Source organism: Amblyraja radiata, chromosome 2 (genome assembly GCF_010909765.2).
Source record: "Amblyraja radiata isolate CabotCenter1 chromosome 2, sAmbRad1.1.pri, whole genome shotgun sequence".
Lineage (NCBI taxonomy): Eukaryota > Metazoa > Chordata > Chondrichthyes > Rajiformes > Rajidae > Amblyraja > Amblyraja radiata.
The window spans coordinates 115,965,027-115,986,045 of NC_045957.1; the positions used below are offsets into that span (position 1 = coordinate 115,965,027).

At 49.8% G+C, this 21,019-nt stretch overlaps 1 protein-coding gene across 2 annotated transcripts in view; it reads right to left on the reverse strand.

Annotated features, from left to right (window-relative positions):
* The window catches only part of cap2 (cyclase associated actin cytoskeleton regulatory protein 2), a 145,147-nt gene that overhangs the window by 50,967 nt on the left and 73,161 nt on the right, over positions 1 to 21,019 (reverse strand). For both annotated transcript variants that reach the window (XM_033013917.1, XM_033013924.1), the window contains exons 5-6: positions 11,584 to 11,727; positions 5,710 to 5,795 (exon numbers count right to left, since the gene is read on the reverse strand). In XM_033013917.1, coding sequence (XP_032869808.1) covers positions 5,710 to 5,795; positions 11,584 to 11,727 — 230 coding nt within the window. The remainder of the gene's footprint in view (positions 1 to 5,709; positions 5,796 to 11,583; positions 11,728 to 21,019) is intronic.

The window sequence follows — 21,019 nt, forward strand, 5'->3', positions numbered from 1 at the left end:
GTGACCGCCCAAGTCCTTACGGAACTTTGTCTTGCACTAAACGTTATTCCCTTTATCATAGAAACATAGAGAGTAGGTGCAGGAGTAGGCCATTCGGCCCTTCGAGCCTGCACCGCCATTCAATATGATCATGGCTGATCATCCAACTAAGTATCCTGTACCTGCCTTCTCTCCATACCCCCTGATCCCTTTAGCCACAAGGGCCACATCTAACTCCCTCTTAAATATAGCCAATGAGTTAGCCTCAACTACCTTCTGTGGCAGAGAATTCCAGAGATTCACCACTCTCTGTGTAAAAAATATTTTTCTCATCTCAGTCCTAAAAGATTTCCCCTTTATCCTTAAATTGTGACCCCTTGTTCTGGACTTCCCCAACATCGGGAACAATCTTCCTGCATCTAGCCTGTCCAACCCCTTAAGAATTTTGTGCGTTTTTATAAGATCCCCCCTCAAACTTCTAAATTCTAGCGAGTACAAGCCGAGTCTATCCAGTCTTTCTTCATATGAAAGTCCTGACATCCCAGGAATCAGTCTGGTTCCTGTATCTGTTCACTGTGGACGGCTGCATTGTAATCGTGATTACTCTTTTAGCTGACTGGACGGCACGCAACTAAAATCTTTTCATTGTACCTCGGTATGCGTGACAATAAACCATAAACTAAACACACACACGCACGCACAACATACACAACACAGTGAAATGTCAATGAAGGAAATTGCTCCGAAATTTTAAATCGTTAAAAGTTAGGACAGCACGGTGGCGCAGAGTTGCGGCCTTACAGCGCCAGAGACCCAGGTTCGATCCCGACTACGGGAGCTGTCTGTAGGCAGTTTGTACGTTCACCCCGTGACCGCGTGGGTTTTCCCCGGATGCTCCGGTTTCCTCTCATACTCCAAAGGAGTACAGGATTTTATAGGTCAATTGGTATCGGTAAGGATTGTAAATTGTCCCTTGTGTGTGGGACAGTGCTAAGTGTGCGGGGTTCGCTGGTCAGCATGGACTTGGTGGGTCGAAGGGCCTGTTTCCGCGCTGCATCTCTAAATTAAACCAAACTAAATCTTTCATTCATTTGTTCTATATCTTTCTCTGTATCACCGTCTATAGCTCTCAATAGACAATAGGTGCAGGAGTAGGCCATTCGGCCCTTTGAGCCAGCACCGCCATTCAATATGATCATGGCTGATCATCCCCGATTACAATATGATGACAGCGAGGTCAACATTTGTAACAAGATGGACACGAAAGAAGAAGCAGAGTACCCCGTTCCTGCCTTCTCCCCATATCCCCTGACTCCGCTATCTATAAGAGCCCTATCTAGCTCACTCTTGAAAGTATCCAGGGAACTGGCCTCCACCGCCCTCTGAGGCAGAGAATTCCTCACTCACAACTCTCGTTTCCCTTTCCCCTGACTCTCAGTCTGAAGGGTCTCGACCCAAAACGTCACCTATTCCTTTTCTCTAGAGATGTTACCTGACCAGGAGTTACTCCAGCATTTTCATGATGACAAAAGATAGGAGCAGAATTAGGCCATTCGGCTCATCAAGCCTACTCCGCCATTCAATCATGGCTGATCTATCTCTCCCTCCTAACCCCATTCCCCTGCCTTCACCCCACCCATACAAATCCAGAATCTATCCATTTCTGCTTTAAATATATCCACTGGCTTTGCCTCCATTGTCTTCTGCGGCAAATAGTTCCACAGAATCACCACCGTTATTTTGTGTATTTCTTCGGTTTAAACCAGCATCTGCAGTTCGTTGAGTAAGAAGGAACTGCAGATGCTGCTTTAAATCGAAGGTAGACACAAAGTGCTGGAGTGACTCAGCGGGTCAAGCAGCATCTCTGGAGAGAAGGAATGGGAGACGTCACCCATTCCTTCTCTCCAGAGATGCTGCCTGTCCCGCTGAGTCACTCCAGCATTTTGAGTCTATCTGCAGTTCCTTCCTCCATTAAACTAAACTAAAGTTCTCCTTCATTAGTGAAAGGAAATGGAGACATTATCTGGCTCTCTGTCACTGGTTGCCTAATGCACCTGTTGGGCAGCCTGTCGGGGGATGACTAATGCACCAGAAGGACTTGTTCAGAAAGGGTACAGACAGCCGATTTCTTAAGCGCATGTCATATGGTGGACTATCCAGAACTGCACACAGCAATTCCTTTGTCTTAAATACAAATGAAACAAGTAATCCACACCCTCAGATGCATGCATAAAACATTCAGCACAAAAGGGCATTTGTATCCAAGATCTCGGGCCTAAAAAGAATGCAAGCAGAATTAGGATTCCCTTGGCTAACTTAGCAGTTGTGGAATCTGACTTTCATGAACAGTACTGTATCGGGAATTGTACAAAATACTTGCACAATGTTCTCTTGTCTTGTTTTGTTTAAGGGCGGCACGGTGGCACAGCGGTAGAGTTGCTGCCTCGCAGCGCTAGAGACCCGGGTTCGATCCTGACTACGGGTGCTGTCTGTACGGAGTTCGTACGTTCTCCCCGTGAGCTGCATGGGTTTTCTCCGGGATCTCCGGTTTCCTCCCACACTCCAAAGACGTACAGGTTTGCAGGTTAATTGGCTTGGTGTATGTGTAAAATTGTCCCTAGTGTGTGTAGGAAAGTGTTAGTGTGCGGAGATTGCTGGTCGGTGCAGGCTCGGTGGGCCGAAGGGCCTGTTTCCGTGCTCTATCTCTATACTAAACTATCTAAACTATGACCAGCCTTGGTTGCACTAAGTACTTTGGGCAACTGAGTTACTCTAACCTGCGTGGGTTTTCTCCTGGATCTATGGTTTGCTCCCACACTCCAAAGACGTACAGGTTTGCAGGTTAATTGGCTTGGTGTATGTGTAAAATTGTCCCTAGTTTGTGTAGGAAAGTGTTAGTGTGCGGGGATCGCTGGTCGGCGTGGACTTGGTGGGCTGAAGGGCCTGGTTCTGCGCTGTATCTCTAAACTAAACTAAGGTGTCAGGAAAATAACAAAATCTAACCATCTCATTTAATTTAATTTCTCTATAAAGAAACAAAATGTCCACAAAAACAATATATGCCTATTAAAAGTTTTTCATATTGTCTGAAGATGGGTCTCAACCTGTAACGTCACCTATCCATGTTCTCCAGAGATCCTGCCTTACCCACAGAGTTACTCTGAGTTACTCTGTGTGCTCTTGTAATCAAAGATTTCTGTTAATGCATCCTGGGGGAGGGGGTCTCATTGGAACTTACCGAATAGACTGACATCTACTACAAACCCACCAACCTGTCAGAGGTTACGGGGAGAAGGCAGGAGAATGGGGTTGGGCCTAGAATTCCAAGGAGGTTTTCCCGATTTCAGTCCAAACAGGAATTTCTGTGGCCAGAGGATGGTGAGTCTGTGGAGTTCATTGCCACAGAGGGCTGTGGAGGCCAAGACGATGGATATTTTTTAAGGCGGAGATTGGCAGATTCTTGATTAGTACGGGTGTCAGGGGTTACGGGGAGAAGGCAGGAGCATGGGGTTAGGAGGGAGAGATAGACCAGCCATGATTGAATGGCGGAGCAGACTTAATGGGCCGAATGGCCTAATTCTGCTCCTGTCACTTATGACCTGCTGACTCCCACATTACCTAGACTCCAAGTCTTCCCACCCCGCCTCTTATAAAGATACTCTCAATTCCTCCGTCTCCACCGCATCTGCTCCCAAGATGAGACAAGGACATCCAAGATGTCCTCATTCTTTAGTGAAGGTGGTTTTCCCCCCACTTCAGTTATAGATGGAACCCTCACACGTGCCTCCTCAGTATCCCAGAGCTGCTCTTGCTCCCCCTCTCCCCCCCCCCCGCCCGACGCAACAAACAGCGTTCCCCTGGTCCTCACCGTTCACCCCACCGGCCTCCACGCCCAACATTTCTGTCACCTCCAACGAGATCCCACCACCAGTCACATCTTCCCATCTTCACCCCATTCCACCGTCCACAGGGACCGCTCCCTCAGCAGCTCCTTGATTCACTCGCCCCCCCCCCCCTTCCCACCCAAACCACCCCCTCCCCAGGTACTTAACCCCGCAACCGCAAGAGATGCAACACCTGTCCATGTACCTCCTCTCTCCCCTCCATCCAGGGACACCTGCAGTCCTTCCAGGTGAGACAGAGACTCAGGTGCATCTCATCCAACCTCATCCACTGTGGGCCCCTGTACATCGTAGAGACCAAACTTAGACTCGGCAACAGTTTCGCTGAACACTTGCGATCGGTCTGACAAGGCCTACTGGATTCCCCTTGCCACTCCCTCACTGACCTTTCTGTCCTGGGCCTCCTCCACTGTCAGAGTGAGGCCACATGTCAACATAGAAACATAGAAAATAGGTGCAGGAGTAGGCCATTCGGCCCTTCGAGCCTGCACCGCCATTCAATATGATCATGGCTGATCATCCAACTCAGTATCCTGTACCTGCCTTCTCTCCATACCCCCTGATCCCTTTAGCCACAAGGGCCACATCTAACTCCCTCTTAAATATAGCCAATGAACTGGCCTCAACTACCTTCTGTGGCAGAGAATTCCAGAGATTCACCACTCTCTGTGTGAAAAATGTTTTTCTCATCTCGGTCCTAAAAGGTTTCCCCCTTATCCTTAAACTGTGACCCCTTGTTCTGGACTTCCCAACATCGGGAACAATCTTCCTGCATCTAGCCTGTCCAACCCCTTAAGAGCATCTAGCCTGTCCAACCCCTGTCAACTGGAAGAACAGCACCTCATATTTCGCTTGGGTAGCTCACAACCCAGCGGTATGACCATTGAATACTAATGTTAAGTAACTTCTATGAACCTCTCCCTCCCCTTCCCCTCCTCTCCACTGAAGGTCAGCTAACTAGTTCTCTCTGGGGGTCACAAGCCTATCAGGGAACCTCATTGCCAGAACATTCTAGCTGACCACAATTTGTCCTGTGTGTTTTTTTTATTTTTTAATTGCTTCCAGTTTTTCTCCCCACTCTCCCAACTACAGTTAGTTTGATGAAGGATCCCGACCCGAAACGTCACATCCATTTTCGCCTGAGATGCTGCCACTCCCGCTGAGTTACTCCAGCATTTTTGTGTCTATCTTCAGTTTAAACCAGCATCTGCAGTTCCTTCCTCCACCTATTACCCACCAGGCTTTAAACGGGTCTGAAGAAGGGTCCCGACCTTCATGAGAGGAATAGACCGGGTTGATGCACAGAGTCTTTTACCCAGAGTAGGGGAATCGAGGACCAGAGGACATATCCTGCACTCATACAGGTCACCTGAGGTCAAGATTGGACCCAAGTCTCTGGCGCTGGGAGGCAGCAACTCTATCAGCTGGGCCACTGTGCAGCCCTTATATATTGCCTTGACACTACACTTATTAATGGACCACTATAAGGTTGTCTTACAGACTTGCAGGTCGGGAGTAGATGGGATGTGAGCCACCGTGCCCCTGGTCTTGTCTGCTTCCCCACCTCACATCCCATCCTGCAAACCTGCACGTCTTTGGAGTGTGGGAGGAAACTGAAGATCTCGGAGAGAACCCGCGCAGGTCACAGGGAGAACGTACAAACTCCGTACAGACAGCACCCGTAGTCGGGATCGAACCCGGGTCTCTGGCGCTGTTGGGCAGTAACTCTACCGCTGCGCCACCCGATTCTAAATCTTGCAGAAACATGCAAACAGCAGATTTTAAACAGGGCACCATGTGTACAGGAGAACAAGAAAGGCAAACTTACGATTCCTTGAACTCCTTTAACACTCTGTTAGTATAGAAGGTGGCAGCATCGTTCATCTCCTTGACAAAGGGTCCAGGCTTCGGAGTCTGAGTTCACAATGAAGCAACGAAGCATCGGAAGAAGATGGATGCAAGGAAAAGAGAGTTGGAAAGAGGAAAAGACGTTAGATTCAACAGAAAACTATTTGTCAATATCACCCAGTCACATAAAAACACGTAAAGGGCGGCACGGTGTCGCAGCGGTAGAGTTGCTGCCTCACAGTACCAGAGACCCGGGTTCCATCCTGACTACAAGGTACTGTCTGTACGGAGTTTGTACAAGTCAAATCAAGCTTATTCGTCACATACACGTACGAGATGTGCAGTGAAATAAAAAGTGGCAATGCTCGCGGACTTTGTGCAAAAAGACAAACAAACAAACAAACTACAAACAGAATGGAACAGAATCACATATTCTTTTACATATTTAATATTGTGGGCGGAAGGAAAAAGGGAAAAAAACAGCAATTAAAAAAAACGCAGTAGAGTGGTACAGTAAACGTTAGTCCCTGGTGAGATAGGCGTTTACAGTCCTAATGGCCTCTGGGAAGAAACTCCTTTTCAACCTCTCCGTTCTCACAGCATGGCAATGGAGGCGTTTGCCTAATTAGGTTAGTTTAGAAATACAGTGCGGAAACAGGACCTTTCGGCCCACCGAGTCCGCACGGACCTGCGATTACCCTACATGCACAAGGGACAATTTTCAATAACCAAAGCCGAATTAACCTACAAACCTTTGGAGTGTGGGAGGAAACCAGAACACCTGGGGAAAACCCACACGGTCACGGGGAGATCGTAAAAACTCCGTACAGACAGCACCCGTAGTCAGGATCGAACCCGGGTCTCTGGCGCCGTAAGGCAGCAACTCTACCGCTGCGCCACCATGCCCCCCCCCGTGTTCTCCAGTGGTTTGTGACCACGTAGGTTTCCTGCCACATCCCAAATGCGTGTGGGTTTGTAGGTTAATTGCCATCTGTAAATTGTCCCCTAATGTGTAGAAAATTAATGAGAAAGTGCGATAACATGGAACCAGTGTGAACGGTGGATTGCTGGTTGGCGTGGACTCGGTGGACCGAAGGACCTGTTTCCATGCTGTATCTGAAACATATAAACTAAGTGACTCACTGCAGTGTTCGCTCAACACGAAGTCTTGAGTTGAATTAAGTTTGAGTTTAGTTTATTGTCACGTGTACCGAGATACAGTGAAAAGCTTTTGTAGCGCGCTAACCAGTCAGTGGAAAGACGATACATGATTACAATCGAGAGGTCCACAGTGTACAGATAATGATGAAGGGAATAACGTGAATAACGTTCAGTGCAAGATAAAGTCAGTAAAGTCCAATCAAAAATAATTCGAGGGTCACCAATGAGGTAGACAGTAGTTCAGGGCCGCTCTCTAGTCATAGTTAGGATTGTTCAGTTGCCTGATAACAGCTGGGAAGAAACTGTCCCTGAATCTGGAGGTGTGCGTTTTCACACTTCTATACCTTTTGCCTCATAGGAGAGGGGAGAAGAGGGAGTGACCAGGGTGCGACTCGTCCTTGATTATGCTGCTGGCCTTGCCGAGGCAGCGCGAGGCATAAATGGTGTCAATGGAAGGGAGGTTGGGGGTTTGTGTGATGGTCCACAATTCGCTACAATGTCTTGCGGTCTTGGATGGAGCTGTTCCCAAACCAAGCTGTGAAGCATCCTGATAAAATGCTTTCAATGGTGGATCTGTAGATGTTGGTGAGAGTTGTCTGGGACACACCAAACATCCTAAGCCTTCTTGGGAAGTAGTGACGTTGGTGTGCTTTCCTGGTCGTTGCTTCAATATGGGCGGTCCAGGAGAAACTGTTGGCGATATTGAATCACAGGAATTTGTAGTTTTCAACCATCTCTACTTCGGCGCCGCCAATGCAAACTGGGGTATGTGTACCGCTTCAATTCCTGAAGACCAGTTCAGTTCAGTTTATTGTCACGTGTACCGAGGTCCAGGGAAAAGTTTTTGATGCCTGCTAACCAGTCAGCAGAAAGACAATACATGATTACAATTTACCGCCAGCTTCGAGCCAGCTCCACCATTCAATATGATCACCGCTGATCATCCAAAATCAGTACCCCGTTCCTACTTTCTCCCCATATCCCTTCATTCCGTTAGCCCGAAGAGCTAAATCTAACTCTCTTGAAAACATCCAGTGAATTGGCCTCCACTGCCTTCTGTTGCAGAGAATTCCACAGATTCTCAACTCTCTGGGTGGAAAGGTTTTTCCTCATCTCAGTCCTAAATGGCCGACCCCTTATTCTTATACTGTGACCCCTGGTTCTGGACTCCCCCAACATCGGGAATATTTTTCCTGCATCTACCAAGTACAATTCCTTAAGAATTTTAGATGTTTCCATAAGATATCCTCTCATCCTTCTAAATTCCAGTGAATACAAGCCCAGTCGACCCATTCTTTCATCGTATGTCAGTCCCGCCATCCCGGGAATTGACTTGGTGAAGCTATGCGGCACTCCCTCAATAGCAGTAATGTCCTTTCTCAAATTAGGAGACCAAAACTGCACACAATATTCCAGGTGCGGTCTCACCAGGGCCCTGTACAACTGCAGTAGGACCTCCTTTTATATGTTTACTAGACCAAGTGCAGCCCGTTGGGTCTGCTCCCCCAACGCAGCCGTTCCCTACCCATAGCCCCCACGAGAGACGTGGTCCTCCAAGTCAAGCTGTTCCCGCAGTCAGCAGTGCGGCTGTTTTTAAATGGCATCTTTGAGTCGAGAGGCGGGCGCCAGCAGCTGTTATGGTCGCTGGCCAGCAGGAGGCGACAAAATGTGTGTGTGGAGGGGGGGGGGGGGGAGAAGGATTTTATTAAAAATGAGAGGGGGGGAGAGAGGGGGGGAGAGAGGGAGTGCTGAGAGCGGGTGAGATGAGGGACGGGGAGAATGGGGAGCAGGGAGGGGGAGGGAGGGCGGAGGGAAGGGGGTATGGGGTGTGTGGAGGGGAGGGGGGTTTAGGGGAGGGACGGTGGGGGAGGGGATGGAGGGGAGGAGGGGGAGAAAAAGAGGGTAGAGAGAGAGAGCGAGGGGGGGAGGAGAGAGGGGGGGAGAGGAGAGGGGTGAGAGGAGAGGGGCGGAGGACGGGGGAGAGGAGAGGGTGAGGGAGAGGGGGGGGAGAGGAGAGGGGGGGAGAGCGAGAGGGGGGAGAGGGAGAGGGGGGGGGGGAGAGGAGAGGGGGGGGAGGAGAGGGGGGGCGAGTGGGGGAGAGGGAGAGGGGGGGAGAGAGCGGGAGGGGAGGAGACGGGGGCGAGAGGGAGAGGGGAGAGGAGAGGGGGGAGAGAGGGGGGGAGAGGAGAGGGGGGGGCGAGGAGAGGCGGGAGCGGGAGGAGAGGGGGGGGAGAGAGGGGGGCACGGGGAGTGTGGGGAGTGGTGTGGGTGGGGAGAAAGGGAGGTGGGTGTTGGGGGAGAGGGGGGGGAAGAGGGGGGCGTGGAGAGAGGGGGGAGAGGAGAGGGGGGGAGAGGATGAGGGGGGGAATGAGAGAGGGAGGGGAAGAGGCAGGAGGAGGGGGAGGGCAGAGGATAGAGGGGGGGCGGGAGGGGAACGAGGAGAGAGGGGCGAGGGAGAGGAGAGGGGGGGAGAGGAGAGGGGGGAGGTGAGAGGAGACGGGGGGGAGGGGAGAGGAGAGGGGGTGCGAGGGAGAGGACGAGGGGCGGCGTGGGAGAGGAGAGGGGGGGAGGGAGAGGAGGAGGGGAGGGGAGGGAGAGGAGGGGGTGCGAGAGGAGAGAGGGGGGAGGGAGAGGAGAGGGGGGAGGGAGAGGAGAGGCGGGGGGAGAGAGGGGGGGAGAAGGAGAGGGGCGGAGAGCGGAGGCGGGGAGAGAGAGGAGAGAGGGGGAGGGAGAGGACGAGACGGGTAGAGGACCGAGAGGGGCGGAGAGGAGAGGGGGGGGGAGGAGAGGGGGGAGGGAAAGCGGGGGAGGGGGGGAGAGGAGAGGGGGAGGGAGGAGGAGAGGGGGGGGATGAGGAGGGGGGAGAGAGGAGGGCGAGAGAAGAGGAGAGGGGGGGAGGGAGAGGGGGGGAGGGAGAGGAAGGAGGGAGGGAGAGGGACGAGGGGGGGTAGGGATTGATGAGGAGAGGGGGGGAGGAGAGGGGGAGGGAAAGAGTGGAGGGGGGGGGGGAGGGAGAAGGGAGGGGGGAGGAGAGGGAGAGGAGGCGGGGGAGGGGGGGGGAGAGGGAGAGGAGGGAGGGGAGAGGGAGAGAAGAGGAGAGGGGGCCGAGAGGGAGAGGAGAGGGGGGAGAGGGGGAGAGGAGAGGGGGGGAGAGGGGAGGGGAAGGGGAGAGGGGAGGGGGGGGAGAGGGGGAGAGGAGAGGGGGGGGGGAGAGGAGGGGGGGTGAAAGAGAGGCGAGGGGGGGGAGAGGAGAGGGGGGGGGGGGGGGGAGAGGGGGGGGGAGGAGGGGGGGGGGGGGGTAGGGGAGACAGAAACGAGGAGGAGGAAAGGAGGGGGTGAGAGGAAGGGAGGGGGGGAGAGGAGAGGGGAGGGAGGAGGAGAGGGGGGGAGGGAGAGGAGATGGGGGGAGGGAGAGGAGAAAGGGGGAGGGAGAGGGAGGGGGGGGGAGGATGGAGTCCCAGAGGGGGGAGGGAGAGGAGAGGGGGGGAGAGGAGAGGGGGGTGGACGAGGAAGGAGGGAGAGGGAGAGGAGAGGGGGGAGAGGAGAGAGGGAGAGGAGACGAGAGGGGGGGAGAGGAGGAGGGGGGAGAGGAGGAGGGGGTGGAGAGGAGAGGGGGGAGAGGAGAGGGCGAGAGGAGAGGGGGGGGGGGAGAGGAGAGGGGGGGGAGGGAGAGAGAGAGGGGGGCGGGAGAGGAGAGGGGGGAGGGAGGAGGGAGGGGGGGGGGTGAGAGGATGAGGGGGGGAGGGAGGAGAGGAGAGGAGAGGGGGGGGAGGGAGAGGAGGGAGAGGAGAGGAGGGGGGGAGGGGGAGAGGAGAGGGGGAGAGGAGAGGGGGGAGAGGAGAGGGGGGAGAGGAGAGGGGGGGAGAGGGAGGAGGAGAGACGAGAGAGAGGGGGCGGAGAGGTAGGCGGGGAGGGGGAGGGGGGGAGAGGGAGGGGGGGGAGAGGAGAGGGAGGGGGGAGAGGAGAGGGAGGGGGGAGAGGAGAGGGAGGGGGGGAGAGGAGAGGGAGGGGGGGAGAGGAGAGGGAGGGGGGGAGAGGAGAGGGAGGGGGGAGAGGAGAGGGAGGGGGGAGAGGAGAGGGAGGGGGGGGAGAGGAGAGGGAGGGGGGGGAGAGAGAGTGCCTTTTTTACTTCAACCCAAACCCAAACCCAAACCCAAACAACCATTTGCAGGCAGTGCTTTTTAACCTCTAACCATATTTTCATTTTCAAACCAAATTAAGGGTACTCACAGTGCTGTAGACATTTGTCAGTGTCATTCAGAGCTCTGATTGAGGCACACCACTTGCAGAGACTGATTGAGGCACACCACTTGCAGAGTCTGATTGAGACACACCACTTGCAGAGACTGATTGAGGCACACCACTTCCTGGTTTTATAGTCCCTCCCCCTCCCTCCAGCAGGGGCAGCAGAGAGAATGGGGAATTTTGTAAAAACATTAATATCTCTGTCAATTTTCATCGACAGGAAAAATCCTCGGCACACACGCGGCGGGGGGGGGGCTCTGAGCGAGGTGGCCAAAAATGACGGCCGTAGGTGGCGGCGTACTCTCGGAAATCGCAGCACAGAAAGCCAAAACCGGTCAAGAACAGACTTTTAGTAATATATAGAAGATAGATAGGATCTCTTTTATATGTTTCTATAAGATCCACATGGCGTATTTGGTGTCAATGGATGGTTTGTGCGTCTACTTACCACGGCGACCCAGCCCAGAGCTGCGACACTCTCACTCACAGCCGACAGGTGGTTGAACAGCTTGCTACCACGGTTCTTCTCCCGAAAGTCCTGAATCACCTGCATTTTATCAGACATGGGTTTGAGGAGTACACCCATCTCATGCTAGGGGAGAGAGAATGAGACAAAACGTTACTTGGGGAAAATAATAAACCGTCAGACACTGAACTTACTGAATAGTGAAAGGCCTGGATAGAGTGAATGTGGAGAGGATGTTTCCACTCGTGGGAGAGTCTATGACAAGAGGCCATACCCTCAGAATAAAAAGACGTACCATTCAAAAGGAGATGACGACGAATTTCTTTAGTCAGAGGGTGGTGAATCTGTGGAATTCATTGCCACAGATGACTGTGGAGGCCAAGTCAATTGATATTTTTAAGGGGGAGATTGACAGATTCTTGATTAGTGCGGTTGTCAGGGGTTATGGGGAGAAGGCAGGAGATTGGGGTTGAGAGGGAAAGATAGATCAGCCATGATTGAATGGCAGAATAGACTTGAAAGGCTAAATGGCCTAATTCTGCTCCTAGAACTCATGAACCTGAAGTAACACCTAGAGTTCCACAGCTATCTGTGTCTTCAACAAATCCTCAACTGCACCTATTCAATCTGAAGGGACGTGACCCAAAACGTCACGTGTCCATATTCTCCAGAGATGTTGCCTGAACGGCTGAGTTACTCCAGCACATTGTCTTCTTTTGTGCAAACCGAACATCTGCAGTTCCTTGTTTCTACATTTTCCTATTCAATGCAATTATTTCCCAATTACTTGTAACCTTATCAAAGCTTACATTTTAGCACTTTTGGTGGATGTCTCTTTATATTAATCATTAAATGTTGAACTGACACACTGCTGCCATTACCCATTACCATTTGCTGATTCATTTCAATTCTTGGTGAAACAAATACACCCGGGTTCGATACCGACTACGGGTGCTGTCTGTACGGAGTTTGTACGTTCTCCCCGTGACCTGCGTGGGTTTTCTCCGATAACTTCGGTTTCCTCACAAAGACATACAGGTTTGTAGCATCATTGGCTTGGTAAATGTAAAAATTGTCCCTCGTGAGTGTTAATCTGCGAGGATCGCTGGTCAGCGCAGACCCGGTTCGTCGAAGGGCCTGTTTCCGCGCTGTATCTCTAAACTAAACTATCTAAACTGCCTTGGTTGCACTAAGTACTTTGGGCATTTTTACACGAGTATTGGGGTTATTAATTAATTTATTTTTTGTTATACATTACCTATGAATATTGTGTTTACAGGCCTGTGGTGCTGCTGTAAGTAAGAATTTCATTGTTCCGTTGTTGGTACATATGACAATTAAACACTCTTGATTTAAGCTGCAAATTGGATTAAACAAACTAATTGAGCTCACACTCACTTGCGGGTGCATTGTGGGACTTGAACCGAAAGGCAGGCTTAAAGTAACCTGAAGCCGTAGAAAAGGTACAGAGTATGGAAACAGGTTCTTCGGCCCATTGGGTCCATGCCAGCCCCTTATCACCCTCTCAGCACCCACCCAGATTCTACCATCAACCAACCCAAACTCCTGAGACCTGGAGGTTAGTATGTTAATTGGCATCGGTATAAATTGTAAATTGTCCCTTGTGTGTTGGACAGTGCTAGTGTGCGGGTAATCGCTGGTCGACCCGGCATGTCACCCATTCCTTCTCTTCAGAAATGCTGCCTGTCCCGCTGAGTTACTCCATCTTTTCGTGTCTATCTTCGGTGGGAAGAAGGGCCTGTTTCCGCGCCGTATCTCCAAACTAAACTAAGTCTCGATCCATTTTAAAATCCTGGCCAAGAGCGCAACCTCGATTCATTGAAATGCATTGGATGGTGGGTTGTCATGGTGACCAGACAAAAACAAAACTCACGTGGCCCCCAGCCATTTCACATAAATTAACGAACATAACCTCGCCACTTCAGAATCTGGAAATCTCCCAGTCACAGCTGACAAAACCTTCTGCTCAAAACATCTTCTGGTGCACAGGCAACACTTCAAGGATAGAAATAAAGCTAATTCTGCTTCTCCTCTGTCTGTTTTTGGGTCCACGTTCCTCTGCCTTATTCCACACAGCTAAATGTCAACTTGTTTGCTCTCCATTTGGGCTGGTGGCCCAGAACCATTTTGAGAAAATGCCCAGAAACTTGTTTGGTTTTAGTTTAGTTTGGAGATTCAGCGCAGAAACAGGTTCTTCAGCCCTCTGAGTCCGCGCCGACCAGCGATCACCCCGTACACTAGCTCTGTCCAACACACCAGGGATAATATGCAATTTTTGCCAATTTGTATACACTAACACTATGCTACGCGCTAGGTACAATTTTACAATGTTAACGGAGCCAATTAACCGACAGACTTGTACATATTTAGAGTGTGAGAGGAAATTAGAGCACCCGGAGAGAAAACACACGTGGTCGCGAGGAGAACGTACAAACTCCGTACAGACAGCACCCATAGACAGGATCAAACCTGGGTCTCGGGCGCTGTAAGGAGGCAACTCTACCGCTGCGCCACCGTGCCGCCCTGTTCACACTGCATTGTTGACATACATTGTGCAGGAGGACAAAGAATCTGATTTAGGTTACGATCATAATTTGTCTGGTAATTGTCCCCCAGTCCAAACACCAGTGTGAAGGAAAGCCACGGGGAGAGAGGGGGGTGAAATCTGCAGCTGGCTGCGACAGAGATTGATGATGCCACTTGCAGCTTTCAGAATGACTTGTTGCAACTGAAATAACTGCACTGTTCCAATGACACCGCTCAGAATATCTACTGCATTTGCCAGCAACGTCTTCTGACACTCTGAACTAATGTTTACTTCTTCCTGTAGGTGGTAACGGCCCAGCAGAGTGTTTATCAGTGGACTACGATGCAAGAATTTGTTTCCTGAAAAGAAAATAACTTTTGGTCAAGGAGCCAATGTAAATTGCTAACTACTATAACAACATCTAACAATGCAAATTTACCGTGGAGTGAAGTTAAGAGAAACAAAAAAAAATTCAAATAAATTAATAACCCCAATACTAGTAAAAAAAAACTAAAGTCCTTAAAGCAATCAAAGATCATCGATAGACTTTCAGAGTTGATGTTCGTGTTGGTCTCCAAAATGATCAGCCATGATCACATTGAAAGGCGGTGCTGGCTCGAAGAGCCGAATGGCCTACTCCTTCACCTATTGTCTATTGAATGAGAAGAACGGTGGCGCAGCGGTAGAGTTGCTGCCTCACAGCGCCAGAGATCCGGGTTTGATCCTGACTACGGGTGCTGTCTGTACGGAGTTTGTACGTTCTCCCCGTGACCGCGTGGGTTTTCTCCGGATGCTCTGGTTTCATCCCACACTCTGAAAACGTGCAGGTTTGTAGGTTAATTGGCTTTGGTGGAATTGTACATTGTCCCTGGTGCAATAGGATGGTGCTGGTCGGCGCGGACTGGGTGGGCAGAAGGGTGTATTTCAGTGCTGTCTCTCTAAAGTAAAGTCTAACGTCACCAGGGAACGGTGCTGAAGTAGCCCTTGGTAATATATTGTCAAATGCATCTACTAATGCTGCGTTTCTCCAGCATTTTTGTCTACCTTCGATTTTTCCAGCAACCCCATTCTCCTGCCTTCTCCCCATAACCTCTGACACCCGTACTTATCATGAATCTATCTATCTCCTTACCGTAAAAATATCCATTGACGGCCTCCACAGCCTTCTGTGGCAAAGAATTCCACAAATTCACCACCCTCTGACTAAAGAAATTCCTCTTCATCTCCTTTCTAAAGGAACGACCTTTAATTCTGTGGCTATGACCTCTGGTCCTAGACTCACCCACTAGACTCTCCCACCAGTGGAAACATCCTCTCCACATCCACTCTATCCAAGAGATAGCAGAAAGCCTAACATTTCTATATTATAGCGTACTAAAAAATCTTTATTGAACATAGAACAGCACAGGAACGGCCTGTCATCCACAGGGTCCACACCAGGGGTGGGGAACCTTTTCATGTTGGAATGCTGCATTAAGTTAGCTGTAATCTAATAAGGCCGCATCCAAGAAACTTCAATTAGATATACTTCACGACATGTATCTTGAAAGTTGTTGAAGAAATCTATTCCTCGTGTTCAACCCGTAAGAGTGCCCAGAGCGAGTAACTTTGTGGCAATCAAATAGCCTTCATGACTTACTAATGTTTTAATTGTGGCCGTCAGTCGGGGAGGATTATTTTGTTGAATCTTCTTTTACTCTTTGGTATTTTAAATACGTTCATTTTAAGTTTAAAATAAAAATAATAAAAGACAAACAAAAACATATTAATAAAAATAAAAGGATTTGTTCTACAAAATTTGGATTCATTCAAAAGGCCGCACTTAATGGCCTAGAAGGCCGCATGCGGCCCTAAGGCCGCAGGTTCCCCACCCCTGGTCCACACTGAACATAAAGGATGTAGAGGTTTGGGAAAGGGTGCAGAGGATGTTTACCAGAATGGTGCCTGGATTAAGGGGTATTAAAAATGCTGGAGTAACTCAGTGGGGGACAGGCAGCATCTCTGGAGAACACGCTACAATCGGACCCTCCTTGAGACTGAGTGTAGGGTAGTGGGGCAGCAAAACAGCTGGAAGAGAGGGGAGACAGGACTGGTGTGTAGAAAATAAGTGCAAATGCTGGTTTACACCGAAGATAGACATACAGTGCTGGAGTAACTCAGCGGGTCAGGAGAAAAAGGATAGGTGACGTTTCAGGTCATAGAGTCATAGAGTGATACAATGTGGAAATGGGCCCTTCGGCCCAACTCGCCCACACCGGCCAACAATGTCCCAGCTACCCTTGCCCCACTTGCCTGTCCATAACCCTCCAAACCTGTCCTATCCATGTACCTGTCCAACTGTTTCTTAAACGATGGGATAGTCCCAGCCTCAACTTCCTCCGCTGGCAGCTTGTTCCATACACCCACCACCCTCCGTGTGAAAATGTTACCCCTCAGATTCCTATTAAATCTCTTCCCGTTCACCTTGAACCTATTTCCTCTGGTCCACGATTCCCCTACTCTGTGTAAAAGATTCTGTGCATCTACCCAACCTATTCCTCTCATGAAGGTCGGGACCCTTCTTCAGACCCATTTAAAGCCTTGCGGTTAGGTGGAGGAAGGAACTGCAGATGCTGGTTTAAACTGAAGAGAGACACAAAATGCTGGATTAACTCAGCGGGACAGGCAGCATCTCAGGAGAGAAGGAATGGGTGATGTTGAAGGGTCTCGGTCTGAAACGTTACCCATTCCTTCTCTCTCGAGATGCTGCACTGTGTTACTCCAGCATTTTATGCCTATCCTCGGTAATAGGTGGATACAGGCAAGGGGGGGGTTTTGATAGGCAGATGGTATTAGATACAGGAAGAGTTTAGAAAGACTTGGTAGACAAAAATGCTGGAGAAACTCAGCGGGTGAGGCAGCATCTATGGAGCGAAGGAAATAGGCAACATTTTGGATCGAAACCCTTCGGTACATAAAATAGGCAACGTTTCGGGTCGAAACCTTTTGATTTCGACCCGAAACGATGCCTATTTCTTTCGCTCCACAGATGCTGCCTCACCCACTGAGTTTCTCTAGCATTTTTGTCTACCTTCGATTTTCCAGCATGTGCAGTTCCTTCTTAAACATTTAGAAAGACTTGGACTGTTTTCTCTGGAATGCCAGAAGTTGCAGGTAGACTTGATGGAAGTACATAAAATAATGATGAGGATGGAAGAAAATGAAATACTAGAGGGCATAAGTTTAAGGTGAGGAGAGCAAAGTTTCAAGGAGATGTGTGGAGCAGGCTCATTTACACAGAGGGTCGTGGTGATGGGAACTATAGTGGCATTTAAGAGGTTATTGGATAGGCACATGGATATGCAGAGAGTGGAGGGATATGGGTCACGTACTGTCAGAGGAAATTAGTTTAAAGGAATCATATTCCACACAAACATTATACACCAAAGGCTTGTCCCTGTGCTGTACTGCACTATGTTCTACCCTGTGATGACCCTGCGCCATGTAAATAATATATTGCAAAAGCAATTCACTAATGCTTGGGTGTCAAGAGAAATTATTACCGGAGTAGGTATGAATTTAGAAATAGGCTCTTCAACATGTATGCCAAGTGACAGGAGCAGAATTAGGTAATTCGGCCCAAGTCTACTCTGCCATTCAATCATGGCTGACCTATCTCTCCCTCCTAACCTTGTTCTCCTGCCTTCTCCCCATAACCCCTGACACCCATACTGATCAAGAATCTATCTATCTCAGCCTTAAAAATATCCACTGACTTGGGCCTCCACAGCCTTCTACACACACTATCCCACACACATTAGGGACACTTTACTATCTTTACTGAAACCAATTAACCTAGAAACCTTTGGAGTGTGGGAGGAAGCCAGAGATCCCGGGGAATACCCACACGGTCACGGGGAGAACGTACATACTCCGCACAGTCAGCGGCCGCAGTCAGGATCGCACCCAGACCCTGGTGGTGTGAGGCAGCGTCTCCACCGCTGCGTCACCGTGTCTCCCCGAGTTGACACAGCACAGGATAGACACAAGATGCTGGAGTAACTCTGCGGGACAGGCAGCATCTCTGGAGGGAAGGAGTGGGTGACGTTTCGGGTCGAGACCCTTCTTCAGACTCAACCCGAAAAGTCACCCGTTCCTTCTCTCCAGAGATGCTGCCTGTCCCGCTGAGTTACTCCAGCATCTTGTGTCTATCTTTGATTTAAACCAGCATCTGCAGCTCCTTCCTGCACATACTGTATGTAGCACAAGATGTTTTGGTCGGGCTGTTTGTTTTTTTCTTTCTCTTCCCGTTTTATTTACGGCACCTTCTTGCCGAGCACAGTTTGGCCGGGCAAGAATGCGATATATTGTAAACAGCACCCAACACACAGTGTGCAATAAACAGCGATGGAAAACCAAGTACAAAGTTATTCTGGGCTCGGCTGGATCCTTCTGCTACTGCAGTGAATCACGTCTTTCCGCGAGGACAGTGTCACCCGTTACTTTTTATGGAGATGTTCTATATATAAACAGTTGATAGTTGGGAGGTGGGAGAGGGAGGGAGGGAGGGAGAGAGGGAACACATGACTGATATAGCTGGCTACTGGTGCCAGTACCCGAGGCAGCAGCTGGTCTGAGAGGATAAACAAAGTGCATCACAGGAAAATCTTTCAGATGGAATCAGTCTCTGAGGGGAATTGCCCCGTGCGTTTCATATCACAGAACATAGTAGACACAAAATGCTGCAGTACCTCAGCGGGACAGGCGGCAAGCATCTCCGGACAGAAGGCATGGGCGACGTTTCTTGGTCGAGACCCGCAACGTCACCCATTCCTTCTCTCCAGAGATGCCGCCTGTCCCGCTGAGTTACTCCAGCATTTTGTTTCTATCTTCGGTGTAAACCAGCATCTGCAGTTTCCTCCTACACGTAGAACAATACAGAACAGGAACGGGCCCTTCGGCCCACGATGTTTGTGCCGTCCATGATGCCAAGTTAAACTGATCTCATCTGCCTGTACATGGTCCACATCCCTCAATTCCCTGCACTTCCATGTGTCTACCTAAAAGCCTCTTAAACGGCACTATTTTATCAGCGTCTGTCACCATCCCTGGCAATGCGTTCCAGGCCCCCACCAATCTGTGTGAAAAAACCTGCCCCCCCATATCTCCATTAAAAATTCTCCCCCTCTCACCGTATAGCTATGCCTTCTAGTGTTGGACTTTTACACCCTGTGGAAAAGGTTCTGACTGTCTATCCTATCTATCATTGCCTCTCATAATTTTATACACCTCTGTCAAATTGTAGGGGACATGCCAAACTTCCTAGGCCTACTTCCTTAGAAGGATTGGGAAGATCGGCATGTCCCCGACAACTCTCACCAACTTCTACAGATGCATCAGGCAAAAGTGTGAAAACGCACACCTCCAGATTCAGGGACAGTTTCTTCCCAGCTGTTACCTGGCAATGGAATCATCCTACCACAACCAGAGAGCAGTGTTGAACTATTATCTACCTCATTGGTGACGCTCGGGCTATCCTTGATTGGACTTTGGACACCGGAAATTGGAGGAACAGCACCTCATATTCCGCTTGGGGAGTCTGCATCCTGCGGGCATGAACATTGAATTCTCCCAATTTTGTTAGCCCTTGCTGTCTCCTCCCCTTCCTCAGCCCTCAGGCTCCTCCCATCCCCCAGCCCTCGGGCTCCTCCTCCTCCTTTTTCCTTCCTTCTCCCCGCCAACCCCTATCAGTCTGAAGAAGGGTTTCGGCCCGAAACGTTACCTATTTCCTTCGCTCCATAGATGCTGCTGCACCCGCTGAGTTTCTCCAGCATTTTTGTGAACCTTGATTGGACTTTGTTGGCTTTACCTTGTACTAAACATTATTCCCTTATCATGTATCTATGCACTGTAAATGGGTTGATTGTAATCTTGATTTGTCTTTCTGCTGACAACAAGCTGCTCACTCTACCTCGTGACAATACCCTAAATTAAACTGAACTGAAGTCTCCCCTCAACCTTCAATGTTCCAGAGAAAACAATCTGAGTATTTCCACCTTTTCCTGGAGTTTATACCCTCTAATCCAGGCAGCATTCTGGTAAACCTCCTCTGCACCCTCTCCAAAACCTCCAGTAATGGAACGACCAGAACGGCATGCAATTTCGTTGAGGAGTGGTGAACAATGAGGAAAGTCTTTCTATAGCTGGGATGACTGGCATTTCCACTAACATCCCTTCTGGAGTTATAGGGTCCCCAAATGTCTCTTAGACTTTACTTTAGACTTAAGAGAAGACTTTAGGCAAGTAAAGTAAACTAAAGTGTGTGGGAAGGAACTGCCGAAGCTGGTTTCCACTGAAGATAGACATAAAAGCTGGAGTAACTCAGCGGGACAGGCAGCGTCTCTACAGAGAAGGAATGTGTCTCCGACTGCATTTTATTTACATTACATTACTGTCTCCGACAACATTTTATCTCTGATCCGCCCACTCCCCTGACATCAGTCTGAAGAAGGGTCTCGACCTTCAATCGGATTTTACCTATTCAACTATTCCTTTTCTCCAGAGATGCAGTCTGAGTTGCTCCAGCTTTTTGTGTCTAAACTTTGTCCTGCATCTGTTCACTGTGGACGGCTTGACTGTAATCATGTATAGTCTTTCCACTGACTGGATAGAACGCAACAAAAAAGCTTTTCGCTGTACCTCCAAACAAGTGACCATAATAAGCTAAACTAAAGTATCAGTCTGCCTTGACATCGCACGGCTAGATTCAAATTTAAGGAAAGTTTAGTTTAGTTTAGAGATACAGTGCCCTTCTGCTCGCGGTCCGCGCCGACCAGTGATCCCCGCACATTAACACTATTCTACACCCACAAATTTTACATTTACCAAGCC